The 13,620-nt window shown below is 51.7% G+C and overlaps 4 protein-coding genes across 4 annotated transcripts; 3 read left to right on the top strand and 1 right to left on the bottom strand.

Annotated features, from left to right (window-relative positions):
- Nucleotides 1-5: 5 nt before the first annotated feature.
- BJX68DRAFT_241959 (mitochondrial 54S ribosomal protein mL67) lies at nucleotides 6-1,482 on the top strand (the record flags this gene model as incomplete). The annotated part of the gene is made up of 2 exons (XM_071040912.1): nucleotides 6-469; nucleotides 533-1,482. Coding segments are annotated over exons 1-2 (1,082 nt in total), but the record flags the coding sequence as incomplete, so codon positions are not given.
- A 524-nt stretch (nucleotides 1,483-2,006) lies between these two features.
- On the bottom strand, nucleotides 2,007-4,026 carry ptcG (type 2C protein phosphatase PTC1). The gene is made up of 2 exons (XM_071036332.1): nucleotides 2,615-4,026; nucleotides 2,007-2,553 (listed from the first exon to the last, which is right to left on the bottom strand). The coding sequence occupies exons 1-2, from the start codon at nucleotides 3,866-3,868 to the stop codon at nucleotides 2,119-2,121; spliced, it is 1,689 nt and encodes a 562-aa protein (XP_070896717.1). The 5' UTR covers nucleotides 3,869-4,026; the 3' UTR covers nucleotides 2,007-2,118.
- A 3,341-nt stretch (nucleotides 4,027-7,367) lies between these two features.
- Nucleotides 7,368-11,935, top strand: BJX68DRAFT_256761 (uncharacterized protein; the record flags this gene model as incomplete). Its single annotated transcript, XM_071043228.1, has 5 exons — nucleotides 7,368-7,482; nucleotides 7,557-9,296; nucleotides 9,361-9,572; nucleotides 10,159-11,369; nucleotides 11,419-11,935. 5 exons carry the CDS (start codon nucleotides 7,368-7,370, stop codon nucleotides 11,933-11,935), a joined length of 3,795 nt encoding a protein of 1,264 aa, XP_070896716.1.
- Nucleotides 11,936-12,235: 300 nt separating this feature from the next.
- On the top strand, nucleotides 12,236-13,586 carry BJX68DRAFT_133010 (uncharacterized protein). The gene is made up of 2 exons (XM_071036331.1): nucleotides 12,236-12,301; nucleotides 12,392-13,586. The coding sequence occupies exon 2, from the start codon at nucleotides 12,571-12,573 to the stop codon at nucleotides 13,501-13,503; it is 933 nt and encodes a 310-aa protein (XP_070896715.1). The 5' UTR covers nucleotides 12,236-12,301; nucleotides 12,392-12,570; the 3' UTR covers nucleotides 13,504-13,586.
- The last annotated feature ends 34 nt before the right edge of the window (nucleotides 13,587-13,620 follow it).

The raw sequence follows: 13,620 nt of genomic DNA, 5'->3' as shown, positions 1-13,620 counted from the left end.
TCCAACTCTCCGCTGCAACAACACCACTCTCACAACACGCTCAATTACCCCCTCTCGACCCGAAATGCGATAGAGTCCCTTGCTCTATTCCTCATCCGCCCGATTCTGACAGATATAGGCGAGGCGTAGGCCCGCCCTCTCCGCCGCAATGGCCACACAAGCAGCGACCGCAGCGCGGCAGTTTTGGGACGGCGCCAACCCGGCTGCCCAGCATAAGCGCACCCTGGCGCTCCTCGATCCCACTAAGATGGGCACCTGGCAGATTGTCCGTCGTCCGCCTATCGAGAAGGGAGCCGTGATCCAGGGGTTGGTTCGTGCGCGGAACTCGAATGCGTTCAAGACACATCAGTGGAAGGAAGGTGTGCGCTTAAAAAAGGCCCTGAGTGCCGTGACACACGGCAAGAACATCTTTGTTTATCACAATATTCGCACGAACCAGGTGGTTTACTCGTTGACGCGGTATCTGGAGGTTAGTCCGGCATTTCGGTACTGGATTGTGAGCGGTTACTGATTGAATTCGTGCTCCATCTAGAAAAACAATGTCCTCAAACAGCTCATCTACCACGGCAAAAAGACCGTCCCAGCAACCCTCCGAAAAGACATGTGGGCCCCCTACTACTCCGTCCACTTCCAAGACAGCAAAGTCGGCCTCCGCGCCTTCCACCTCCTCCGTGAATTCTCCAAGCAACGCCAGCTCGACCCGCCACGGGAGATGATCACAATCACGGAAAAGTACTTGAACCAGAAGCGACCACGGGACCCGACAAAGGCCAAGGAGTTTGACGAGAAATACGCCGACAAACTCGGCTGGCTCATGGAGAAGAAGGACCGGGCCCGCGCCGTAATGGACCAAAAGGCCACCAGCGTCGCCGACATCGCGGCCGTCATCGCAATCCAGGAGAAGGAAATCGAGGACGGATTTGGCGAATACAACCGCGGCCCTATCAGCATCAACGCACGGAAGCGCCGCGCTGCCGCCCGCAGAAAGGAAGCAGCCAAGGCCGCCGAGCACGCGGAGCGCATCGCCAAATTCACAAAGGCCATCAGCTCGCCAATCGCCGAGTTTAAGGTCGTGGATCCCAAGGAGACCGACAACGCCGACGTGGTCGAGGCCGACACCGTCAAGATCCTCTGGAACGACATGCACGACGCCCGCCACGCGCAGAGCTGGCCTATCAAGGTCGTCCATGGGGAGTTGGATCTGAGCCGCGACCACGTTATGGCGGGCCAGAAGCCCATCAAGGGGGAGGTTCTTGCGAGCTATGGATTCAAGGAGAGGGAAGTTTCTGCTAACTAAGCACATGTATCATCTCCTGTCCTCTGTATTTTATATCGTGATGGATTTCATGTGGATATTTTTCCTTGCTCCATTTCCTTCCCTCCATGTTCTTAGAGGCGACTCGTTGCCTTGGATGTATTTTAGATCGCAAACTCTTGGAAATGCATGGTGTTCAAGAGACAGACAGTAATCATAAGTATGCCGTACGTTTCTAGGGACCTAAAGTCCTAAATACCTACTAGTAGTAGTCGTAGTAAAATGAAAACTCTCTGTTTATTCAAATCCCAAAATATCTGCTTCCGCCGTGATATAAGTACACCAATTCGAGGTAGGTGGGAAACTCAGAACACGGCCGGGCCGTTTCAGCTTCCAGGTTGTGACAACGAGCGTTGAATGCAGCATATAGATAGTCAAAAAGAAGAGCAAGCAGAAGGAAGTTCGGACGAACCAGATTTGCGCACGCAGGAATCAAGACCACGGGTCCGATTTCCTGTGTGGTGGCAGAGGGGAAAAGTACTAGTGCTTGCGATCAACGCCAGGGGTGAGGATAGGGTTCACGTAGAGTACCCAGGCCAAGAAGAAAGAGGGGAAAAGAAAACTAGGACAGGTAAATAACTTAGTTGGCACGAGAGGAAAAAAAACAAGACAATGCACGTGGAGAAAAGAAAGATATCCATAAAAATGGGCCAAGGGAAAGCCCGCCAAAATATATCCATTGTTTGTAGATGCCATTGTTTGTTAAATGTAACTTTCAGACAGGCCTTCACAGTTGCATTTCTACCTCCTGCGTATAAATGGCCTTGGATCTGTTTCAAGTCCTCGGGTTATATGGTTGGTGATCATGACTCGTTGCTTGGGTTGTTGGTAGGCTTGCTCGGTTGGTTGAGCGTGATTGCCGGGCTATTTGGCGAGACGGACGGGTCCGGCGCAGGGTCTTCTGATGATGACTTTTCCGTCTCCTCGGGGATCTTCTTTGGACCTAATGCGAGCTCGGCGTTTGCCATGTTTTTCCTGGCTCCCTCGACAATCTTGTCGGCCTCGCTGATCCCACGCCCGGGGTTTGTGGAATGGTTGCCATCTGTAAGGGGAGGGTCGTTTGTTCGCGTGACAATATCGCGATGGCGTTCTGCATCGAGACGAATTACCATGCAAGAAAGGTTATCAGTGCTGAACCGGGCGAGGGCATGGTCAACTAGGATCTTCGAAGCCACCTGCGAATCCTGTACATCTCGAATCAAATCAACGGCTTCCTGATCACTACATACGTCCCAGAGCTAAATAAATTAATCGCATTAGCCGCAAACTTCAAACATAAAGGGTCGAATATTAACTCACCCCATCACAGGCCAGGATGATGAATTCATCTAGATCCGGCTGAATGACAGTCTCTGTTGTGTACGGGTGTCCGGTAACAAGGTCTTTGATATAGGCATCACCAAGAGCTCTGGTCACAGCGAGAACTCCGTTCACTCGGTTGTTCAGTATCAAACCACCCGCATTGGCAATTCTCCTCCCCTCGTTCTCATCACTGCCTTTGTGATCGTAAGACAGACGAAGCGCTTTGCCGTTTCGACATAAGATAACCCGAGCATCGCCAACATTAGCTGTGTAGAGAACACGTTGCCGGATCGCTTTTTCTCGTAGCTTCGGCGGAATGCTGGCGACAGGTGTTGCGGTGGCTGCTTCCTGCGTGGGTGTATCGCCGGCCTCAGCGTCGGGTTCGCTCTTAGCAGCAGCAGTCGCTGCGGGTCCGAGAGCAGAGGAACCCGTCACGGAATGTGGACTAGGAACTCGATCCTCCCATCTGAGCAGCGCGACAACCGCAGTGCAACCGCTGTTCTTGACGGGCAGCTTTTCCAACTGCTGGTCAACAACAGTGAACGTTTGGTCAAGCAGCTCAGGAATAGGTGCAATGGGGTTCTTGCGCAACACATCTTCCAGAATCAGATGCAGCTTTTTCCCGCAAAATTGCGCAGCAAAGGTGCCTGCATGTCCGTCAAATATAGCAAAGTACCCATTATCTGTCTCGACGACGGGTGTAGACGTGTCTCCGGAGCTAAGGCTTTGACTTGAGTCATCGGTCTGGGCTGGCGGTACAGGGCTTCCGAGGAAATTGTAGAGATAGGCATGCGTATCTTCCATCGTCCGGCGACATTTCTTATTCCGATCTTCCGTGACGCCAACTCTAAACGATGACCGAGGAGTTGGTACCGACTCGCCCGCAGAATTGTTCAGCGATCCCTGCGGGACATTGAGGGCCGGGTCCATGCTGCCGTACTTGCTAGGCGACTCTAGGATGGGGTTACTGAAAGCGCTCTCGTTCCGGGGACTACTAAGGCTGAGCGAGTTCTTTGCGTTGGCGAAGAATGTCGCGGCCTTTGAGACAGTGCTGCTGCGGCGCTTCTTGTCGCCTCCGGGGCTCTGCTCTTCGCTCGGTCTGCGCGCAAACAATCCACCAGGCGGGGACGACTTCTTCTGAGATCCGTTCGGGTCTTCGGTCTGGATGCTTAGAGACGGGGTGTTGATGGCACCAGAGCGCGGGACGGTATCTGTCTTTTCTTTGGGTGGGCTCGAGGAGCCACTGAACATTCTGTTCAGCAAGCCACCCTGACTTGAAAAACTTCTCCGCTTATTTCCTGCCAGCTTGAATGTCTTTTCGGTCTAAATTCTGTGTGTATGGCCTGAGTCTAATGAACAGAGAAGAGTGGTGGCGGTAGTTGGGGTGTACAACGGTGCGGGAGCTGACGTAGGTGGGTTGGCTGCGGCGGAAGTGGAGGAATAGGGCTAGAAAGAAGGAAGAGGTCAGCAACCAGGGCGATCCTGTAGCAGCTTCAGAGGCTAAAAGGTGGTCAAGTAGGAGGCCATTCTGAAGGCTCTGATGACGCTCAATTAGCACTGCAGTCGGATGATGCGTTGCCAGCAGAGCACGCATCTCAAGCTCCTGCTCTCGGAGAGCCGAATAGCAGTAGCTAATGGAGGCCAGACACGAGATTCAGGACGGTGCCACATGTGCCTTGTCCAACCAAGACTGAGCGAGCGGATTTGTTTGTGTCGGGCATGGAGTGCTATTTCTAGCCCACCCCCGCTGCTGCGCGCTTGGAGCGAAATCACACGCCGAACGCAGATGGCAGCGGAGCTGGAAGGATCAAAGGCACTCACGAAAGCAGTATATGGGCTGATTTGACAGACACAGCCGATGGAAGGTTTATTTAGCGGCCCGAAGAGTCGGAAGGAGAGGAACCTAGTCAGGTGGAGGAGGAATGGAGGATATTTATTAATAGCAGTCTGATAGGCATAGGACGCTCTGGTTTGGTGAGTTTGGCGGCAGGGTCGGACTTAAGATGGGGGGCCGACAACGTGACCGTGAACGGGTGGAGCCCCGAGATCAGATCAAGAGCTGAGATAGGATACGAGCGACATTATGTTGTGGCTTGTTTCCAGAAAGACAAGAGAACGTATATAGCAGTATACATATAGCACGACTGGAGGCTGAGTAGTCTTCTGCCTGGAACTCAATGACCGCTACCTAATGTATCATTGCCCGATCCATTGCTCTCAACAAATTCGCCCCAGCCGCTGCAACATGTCATCCGGCGAGATCGCCAGATCTTTGTCTTCGGCAATTGACTGCGGTTAACGAAACAATGCCATTTAAACTTGAGCTACAGTAATATCCGTTTGCACCCATAATGATCAAGGCACCAAATGATCCAAATATCCCAGTCACTTTAAGCTGTTGCGGCTTCTTGGCACTGGAGACCCTGGCGCTTGTCAGGCAACTGGTAGTCTTCACGTGATATATGACGTTGACAAATTACTAACACAGCGTGGTTCCTGAAATAGAGGGCACTAAGCCTTTCCTGTCACCCATCGTGGGGTGATTACTTAATCATTGAATTCAGTCACTATAGCGCACCTTTCCAGGGAAAGCGTCCATGTGCCATTTCGCATCATAGTGAGTGAGTGGTCTTGCCAACTTCATCATTGGCCTTTCTGTTATTTTGTCTCCGTGCCCACGCATGCAACTGTTGCTTAAGCTTCTACCCCGGCTCGGGTAACTGTCAGCCCCGATATATCCGCTATCTGAACTCTGTACTTCACCTGATTACCGAGTATCCTATCTCGTGATTTGCTTTTGGCAGACCATAAGGGTACTACTAATAGTGCAAGGTGATCTCGAGATACATAAATGGGATTGTAAGAAACGATTCAGTGTAGCCCTTTCTCCCCAAGATAATGAAATGAACTTGACAAGAAAGGCACAACTGAGTTCAAAGGGTCCTCGAGTTGTTATTTCCTAATCCAAAACAGGAAGGAGTTAGGGTTACCCGAACTCGTGGGCTGGAGTGTACCTGTACCCTCAATCTTCCTCTAACAGTTGACTGTAAAGCACGGCCCAAAGTCCTCACGGAAGTCAGGGTATTTACACCATTGTACTCAGTCTAAAGATCATCTGCCATCTGCTCCACCAGCCACACCACCCCACGCCCTTGATCAAATATTCACCCCACTGTTTTGTCACAGAAATCTTTTGGAAAATCACCAAGAAGGCGATGAGGCATCCCCGCATGGACATTAAGCCGGACCCGAACAGGCACGCTACCTGGTATATCCCATCGTCGGCACCAGCCCGACCAGCCTGACCAGACACACACCAAGACGGAATGAAACAGAAAACTCAGAACCCATCCGGCCTATCCGCATACGCCGACTCTCTCATCCCGCAATGGGTCGCCCGGGCACACTGACCAGGCCAAACTCATAACCTAGCCAAAGGCAACGGTACTACTGTAAGGACAAACGAGGCCCAAATATCTAGTCGTATGTGTCATGTTGTTGTATACACGTTTCCCTTGCAGAGCTGAATGGCCGTTCGGCCCTTGGATCCGAGATCGCGGGCGGTTGTTACGCCAGCGTCGAAGAGTGTAGATTGGGGTTTAGCCATGAGCGAGACCAGAGCTTCGCCGGGAAGTGAGATTGCTGTGTCCCCTGCTTGGTCGGTTGTGTAAAGTTGGAAGTGAACTTGGTGTTGTTAATAAATATATTCTTGAAATCCAGGAAGAATTATTGCTCGTTTGCTTTACTTACATGGTAACTAAAAAGCCTAGGCATGAGCGCGACACCCCTAATATCTTTAATTGGAACATATATTAACCCATCTGTAAAAGATGACCAACTCCCAACAGGAGTGATGCAGTCACCCTCAACAGCAGCCACGCTATTGTGTATGATATCCGTATTGCCGCTTGGTAATAGCTCGCAAAGCAAGGGCCAGCCATGGTTTAGAAATGGAAGGAGCCTAGGGCAATTGTTCACAGCAGTTTAATCCCGGCTAATGGCTTTATTTATGTTGGATTGGGTCCTAGACTCTGGGGGCCGTGGTGGGGATGCGAGTCCGCTGCTGATGAGCGATTGGTGTTAAATGATTGCGGAAATTCAGGATACTCGTATCTAGACTAGTCTGTTAATCACGGAGGTAGGGTATAGCTGTTCTAATCACTGCGATTCACTCACTGTTAGTAGTAACTGTTGTTGCATAAAGGGGTGCCCGCAGATAGATAGGCTGGTTAGAAGGACAGAGTTGAACTGATAGTACATGGTTCTTTCATTTATTGTGTCCTATATTATAGAGGGAATCACCCTGTTGTTTCCTGTTGTGTTATCAAAGCACTGTGTACTAAGAAATATATATTTGCAAGAACGTTCCAGCAGTTGACTCAGAATCTCAGATTTTGGAGACATCTTGACTCGCAACAGAAGGAGCAGCAATAACAGTCTGAAGCTATAGCCAGAAAAAACCTCGACCAGAAGTTTTCAGGACTCCTAGTAGATTGTGCTCGTCTCCAGCAAAAGTGTTGTTGCATCGTCGAGGCTTATCAATAAGAAGCATCGCACACGTGACTGCGGGCCATTAGCTTTGAGCAGGAGCAGGTTGAATGGCACCTCAATCTACAACCTCATCGTCAAATTTCACCTCAAGCGCAGCGTTGCCTATTCTCACATCTCCTGGAGTCGCCCTCGTCGACTTGAGAATATGGGCTCTTTCTAGTCCCTGGCCTAATATTACAATCTAGAAAAGCTCACAATTATGGCCGCCGAATTCATCGGGTACAATGTGCTGGTAACCCTCCGGGCACCACCTGACGCTACAGTGCAAGGGGTGGTGGCGGATGTTATCGGCCAGCGCTTGATGCTTCGAGATGGTATGTACAGGTCGAATATTGGACGCTATTGGCTTTTTATCTAGTTTTGCATAAGACTAACAAGCTGTTCTCAGTCTCCCTTTCATGGATCGGATACCCTCTCCCAACTTATTCCATCGAAGCCCCCGACATCGCAGATCTTTCCTTAAGACCATCGGATGCGACAAGCGCGCAGATCCCCCCTACACCGCAAAGCGCAGCGCCCCAATATCCGAGAAACCCAGCACCGCAGCCTTTCGTTGACCCTGCCATCCTGAGCTTTTCAAAAACTCCGAGCGAGGTCTACCCGGATGTGCAACCTCAAGTGAGCTCTGCTGATGGCTCAAACGCCGGGAACTACCAGTTTCCTGCGTCGCAGAACACACTTCGTCGCACCCCTCATGCAACGCCCGCTACTCTCTCCGAGCCGTTTAGTAATCTGGAGCTGAACGTGGACGATCGATCAACTCAGCAACCCGACCTGGCGAAAGAACTTCAGGGAGCACCCGCCAGAGACGAAGAAACGCCTGTCCTCCAGGCGACTACCCGCCCTAACCCTACCCGTGGCCGACGTGGAGGAAACAACAAGGGAGCGAACGCCTATAACGAGCACAACGGGGCGCTCAATACGAACCCTAAAACCAAAGGGTGGCGCCAAACTGCTTTCGTAGAACCTTCTAGCCCAAGCTTTATGAATTCTCCACAGTCGTATAGGGAGACCGGTACTTTGAACGGGCGACGGCGAAAGAAGAAGAACAGGGGCTATACCGAACAGATTAGTGGATGGGCAACAGAAGACGCGACGGACATCCAAGAGCTGGGCGAGTTTGATTTTGAGAGCAACCTATCGAAGTTTGACAAAAGGAGAGTGTTCGAGGAGATCAGGAATGATGATACCACCGCCGATGAAGACCGCTTGGTTAGTTTCAATAGGAGACCCAAGCCAGGAACGAACGGGGGCCGGAACTTGCATTGGTCGGAGAATGTCCTCGACAGCCCTGCGGAGAGCGATAATGGAGCCACCGACCATGAACCGAGCGATGCGAAGCTCAGCAGTGGAACATTCTCCGGACGTGACGCATCTAGACCATCAGCACGCGGACAGGGCTCTCGGAAAGGAAGTGGGATCTTTGGGCAACCTCTGGTCCCTACACAGGTCAACACCGTTGGCCGCAGCCAGCTGAGCAATTCGCGCACAAACAGCCCGCTTCCAACAAAAGGTCCCGTCTCCGCCTCGCCAATTACCGGGCCCGGCATTCCAAGCGCTACATTGCGGCTTGCCACTACGAACAGAAGCTGCCCGACTGTTAGCCCTCTGCAGATTCTCGAAGTCGAACAGCTAGCTGTTGGGGAGGCTGGCCTTACTGAGGACATAATCGCTGAAAATGCTGGAAGGAGTATTGCTGAAGCTGCTGTCGGTCTGCTTTCCAACGAGGCAGCGGCGCCTACTATTCTGGTATTGACAGGCAATCATCGCACCGGAGCAAGGGCGATCGCTTCCGCGCGCCATCTGCGGAACAGAGGCCATCGGGTTACCGTTTGCATGCTGGGTATTGAACACGAGCCAGAGTTGCTAGACAACTGTCGCAAACAACTTGATATTTTCAAGAAGATTGGTGGCAGATTCCTCAAGTGGGAGGAGCTTTCGACCCGGCTTTCGACTTCTGAGTTTGCACCAGATCTCGTCCTGGACGCCATGTTTGGTATCCATATCTCCTTCAACGACTTGCGGACGGATGACCAGGCGACCGCGTATGAGATAATATCCTGGGTTAACCGAAGCAATCTGGATGTCCTGTCTGTTGACGTTCCGTCTGGTTTATCCGCTATGACTGGTGAGTCTCTTGCTCTTTTATGACTCTGTATCACAAAAAGTGACTGGCTAACGTTAAATAATAGGGGAAGTAACTTTAGTCGAAGGCGGGCAACTGCGCATAAGCACAACAGCCGTAGTCTGCCTTGGAGCACCAAAGTCCGGATTGGTCAATGCCCTGATTGCCGGGGAGGGATCTTCATGGAACCTCTCTGTGGCAGATATCGGTATTCCGCAAATCACATGGCGAAAGTACGGTACACGCCGACGGCATGGAATCGATTTCGGAAATCGATGGGTTGTGCCCTTACGCTATCAGCCTCCGCCTATCTGAAGGATGTGAACCAGTTGTGGGCCGGCTGTATAATGATTATACCATGAACAAGCATTGAGGCGTTCTGATAGACAAAAAGGGTCGAGCTATGACGTTATTTTTAGCGGAGTGAATGTTTCTTTATAGCTTGTGCTCTAGTTCAAATGGAGTTTCTCTAGTAATCTACAAACCTCTGAGACTGACATATATCTAAGCTTGTAGCGGGCGATCGTTATGGATGCCCATGCGAAAAGTGAGTGTACCTGAGCGTCGATAGCCTGAGGCAGAGCATCGAGCTACCTAACCGAAGGCGGTTAGACTAGATTCAATCGACATCATCGCGAGCGCAACTTTCAAGCATCAAGCTAATCACGCCCAACCGACAAATTGTGAGCAATACACCCGAAACTTTTATCTTTCCGCAAGAATGGGAAAAGGTCAGTGATGCCCAAATTGTATTCTTTCTCATTGAAGCTCTGAACTAACGTCTTGTCTTTCAGGAACGGACAAACTTTATGTACGACGCGCCGCTTCCCTTTACCCCGGAAGATTCCCAACTAACGGTTGATAGATCACACACTCAGAATGGGCTTCAGAAGACGCTTACGGCGCCAGCGCCGGCGCAGGAGCCGGTAAAGCGCGCCGCGGCACGGGCGACTCCTCGTTCAAGCGCCTCCCTTTCAAATTCTGCTCTTTATCCCTGCAACCCTTTGAGCACCCCGTGTGCACGGCGTCCGGCACAATCTTCGACCTAACCAACATCCTCCCTTGGATCAAGAAGCACGGGACGAACCCCGTGGACGGGACGCCGCTCAAGGGCTCGGACCTGATCAAGCTAAATATCGCGAAGAACGACGCGGGGGAGTACATTGACCCCGTCACGTTCAAGGTGCTCACGGATAACACGCATGTGGTTGCGCTGCGGAATACGGGGAATGTGTTCGCGTGGGATACGGTTGAGAGATTGAATATCAAGGGGAAGATGTGGCGGGATCTGGTTTCCGATGAGGAGTTTTCGCGGAGGGATATTATCACGCTGCAGGATCCGCAGAATATCGAGTCGAGGAATCTGAGCTCGTTTAATTATATCAAGGAAGGGGAGAGCGGGTTGAGTGATGAGCAAATTGCGGAGAGGGAGGATCCGTCGCGGAATGTGAATGCGAGTGCGTTAGGGAGTTCGGCGAAGATTCTCAAGGCGAGGGAGGCTGTTGCGAAGGCGCGGGCGGAGAGGGCGCAAAAGAATGGATCGGGTGCGACGTCTAGTGCCTTATCAAAGACGAATGCGCCTGCAAAAGCATCTGTCCAAAAGACCGCTTCCTACCAGGCTGGCAAGCCGGTGCCATACAACGCTGCAAGACACACAACGGGATTGGCTGCTGCATCATTCACTAGCACGGGAATGACGCCGCATACGTCGGCCGAACTCGCAGTGCTGTCGGATGAAGAATATATGCTGAAGAGGGGTCGGGTAAAGCAAAAGGGATATGCTCGGATCTCGACTACTTCTGGAGATATCAACCTGGAACTGCACACGGAATATGCACCAAAGGCCGTCTGGAACTTCATCAAGTTGGCCAAGAAGGGGTATTACAAGGACGTTACCTTTCATCGCAACATTAAGGGATTTATGATCCAGGGAGGAGACCCGACGGGTACTGGAAGAGGTGGTGAGAGTGTCTGGGGCAAATACTTTAATGATGAGTTTGATGGCCCGCTCAAGCACGATGCTAGGGGAACGCTCAGTATGGCGAACAAGGGCAAGAACACGAACACGAGCCAATTGTAAGTTTCTCATCACTCACGGACGGGAAGTTATACTAATATCCTCCAGCTTCATTGCTTACCGTGCCCTGCCCCATCTCAACAACAAGCACACGATCTTCGGAAACGTCATAGACGACCCGACTCCCTCAGCACCAACACTCAACAAGCTAGAAACTCATCCCGTCAACGCGACATCCAACAAACCCACACCCGACATCCGCATCATCGACGTGACAATCTTCGTCGACCCATTCGAGGAGTTCCTGAAAACGAAGCAGACAGAGCAATCCGCACAAAAGGGCGAGGGCAAGGGCAAGGCCGCGGCAGAAGAAGAGCAAAGCAACCGAACCATTGACGACGACCAAGTAACCTGGACCGGGAAGAGAGTTCGCGGACCCGGGATATCGGGCAAGGAGGAAAGTTCAGCTGGAGTCGGTAAATACCTGAAAGCTGCGCTGAACGAACGCGCCGCGCAAGAAGAGGACGAGATTGTGGAGTTCGTGGACGACGAGCCGGAGCCGGAGCCGATGAGGAAGAAGTTTAAGGGTTCTGGTGGATTTGGGGACTTTAGTTCTTGGGACTAGGCTGCCGCGCGTCTTTCGATGCCTAGTAGGCTCTGTACGAAACGTCCACGGTTGACCGAGCTGTTTCATGATCTCGGGTTTTTGGAACGCTCCTACCGCTTTCAGGCGAGCTCATCGGGAGCCCATGCGTTCAGCCACCGTTATTGCACCCACCTCTACTACCTGTATGGCCGACCACTCTTGGTGAGAGGAGCACAAACTACCGTTCCCTCGAGTGAGTTTGCCCTTGGGACTCTCGCTAGATGTTATGACCAACACTCTAACCAAAGCGATATAGAACACACAGTGTCTTGAATACGGAGCATATTGGGATACCGTGTCTCGTTGAGTATGTAAAATGTGATGATTATGTCGAGTTTAAAATGGGTAGGTTGCCACAGAAGACAACTGGACGGCGGTCCGGGAGGGTTGTCTCGCAGGAAAAACCATGTGGGAGAGTCTGGCTGAACTTTGAAGAAAGTAACCTTTGCGGAAATCGATCTCGACCCAACGCTGGGACGACAAGGTTTTTTCGTGAGCAGATCTCTTGACCAAGCAGAAGTTTTTCTCTCTCGCTCTCCATCTGCAACTTCCTCTTCATTCTCTCTTGCTTGTCTCGCCACCTGCTCACCCTCAAAACGACCCTCGATAACATCATGCCTCTGTCTCCTTGGCTCGCGAGTTTTCGTTCCGAAAAAGGCGACAAAGCCGAAGAAGGCGAAAAGACTAAAATAGCGAAACCGCACCGTCTCTTTTACACATCAGACGTCGTCAAAGAGATTCTGCTCTGTCTGGAAATGCGTCCGCTTATCAACTGCCAACGAGTTTGCCGCCTGTGGCACGACATAGTCGAGGCATCTGATACACTCCAGGAAGCGCTCTTCCTCAAGGCGTCGCAGAGGCAAATATCGTCCTCCGACCCAAGTGAAAGAAATCCACTCGTGTCGAAACTTATTTGGCCCAATCTCCAAAATTATAAAGAGGCACAACACCGCAAGCGTCGGCTTCCGAAGAAGCATAAAAAGCATAATTTCTTCGGGGAAAGAGCATACCTTGGTCCGGAAGCAAACTGGAGACGAATGCTGCTCCAGCAACCCCCTACAGGTCGCACCGGAATAACGGAACTCCTGACGGACCAACAAGGGGTGCCGAACTTATCGATTATCTCTTGCCAACCAAACGACAATCCCACGTTCCTCCGGATGCACCACCTGATAGCTGCCATCGAAAAGGGCGTTTTGACGGCCCGCAGGTCCCGCGTCTTTGCATTCTTGGCAACGAGGCCGAGGAACGCAAGCCTTGTCACCTGGAATTCCCGTGACCAAATTTGGTACGCGTGGTCCCAGGACTACTTTGGCTGTGACTTTGTGATCTTCACCGTACGGCGGCTGGTTATGCTCGATGAAGCGTGTGCCCGGGGAAAGCCGTGGCCGCGATGCCCTACCGAGCTTGACGTGTGGTATCATGAACAGTTCGGCCTTCCTTACTGGCCAGAACCCACAACCAAATCGATACCTTTACATGGCACAACCGGGTTTTTTAAGAGGTATCAGGAAGAAGAGGAGGAGGAGAGTCTTAATCGCTTATAGCCCCTCTAGCCGGACTGTGCAGGCTTTCATTGCTATTTATCTACAATTTCAATCAGATTGGCCGTTTTGCTACCCCTGCCTTATCTTTCCAAGCTGCCATTTGCCCATCCTCACGTC

Source organism: Aspergillus pseudodeflectus (assembly GCF_044049435.1).
Source record: "Aspergillus pseudodeflectus strain CBS 756.74 chromosome Unknown BJX68scaffold_36, whole genome shotgun sequence".
Lineage (NCBI taxonomy): Eukaryota > Fungi > Ascomycota > Eurotiomycetes > Eurotiales > Aspergillaceae > Aspergillus > Aspergillus pseudodeflectus.
Note: the sequence above shows the minus strand (reverse complement) of the source record. Positions and strands in the feature narration are given on the sequence as shown.

Bases quoted from the DNA above. Each gene is read 5' to 3' on its own strand.
- ptcG (XM_071036332.1), bottom strand. From the start codon at position 3,868: ATGTTCAGTGGCTCCTCGAGCCCACCCAAAGAAAAGACAGATACCGTC. The intron at 2,554-2,614 runs GTGAGTTAATAT...TAATTTATTTAG, and splicing joins TCATCCTGGCCTGTGATGGG to CTCTGGGACGTATGTAGTGA.
- BJX68DRAFT_133010 (XM_071036331.1), top strand. From the start codon at position 12,571: ATGCCTCTGTCTCCTTGGCTCGCGAGTTTTCGTTCCGAAAAAGGCGAC.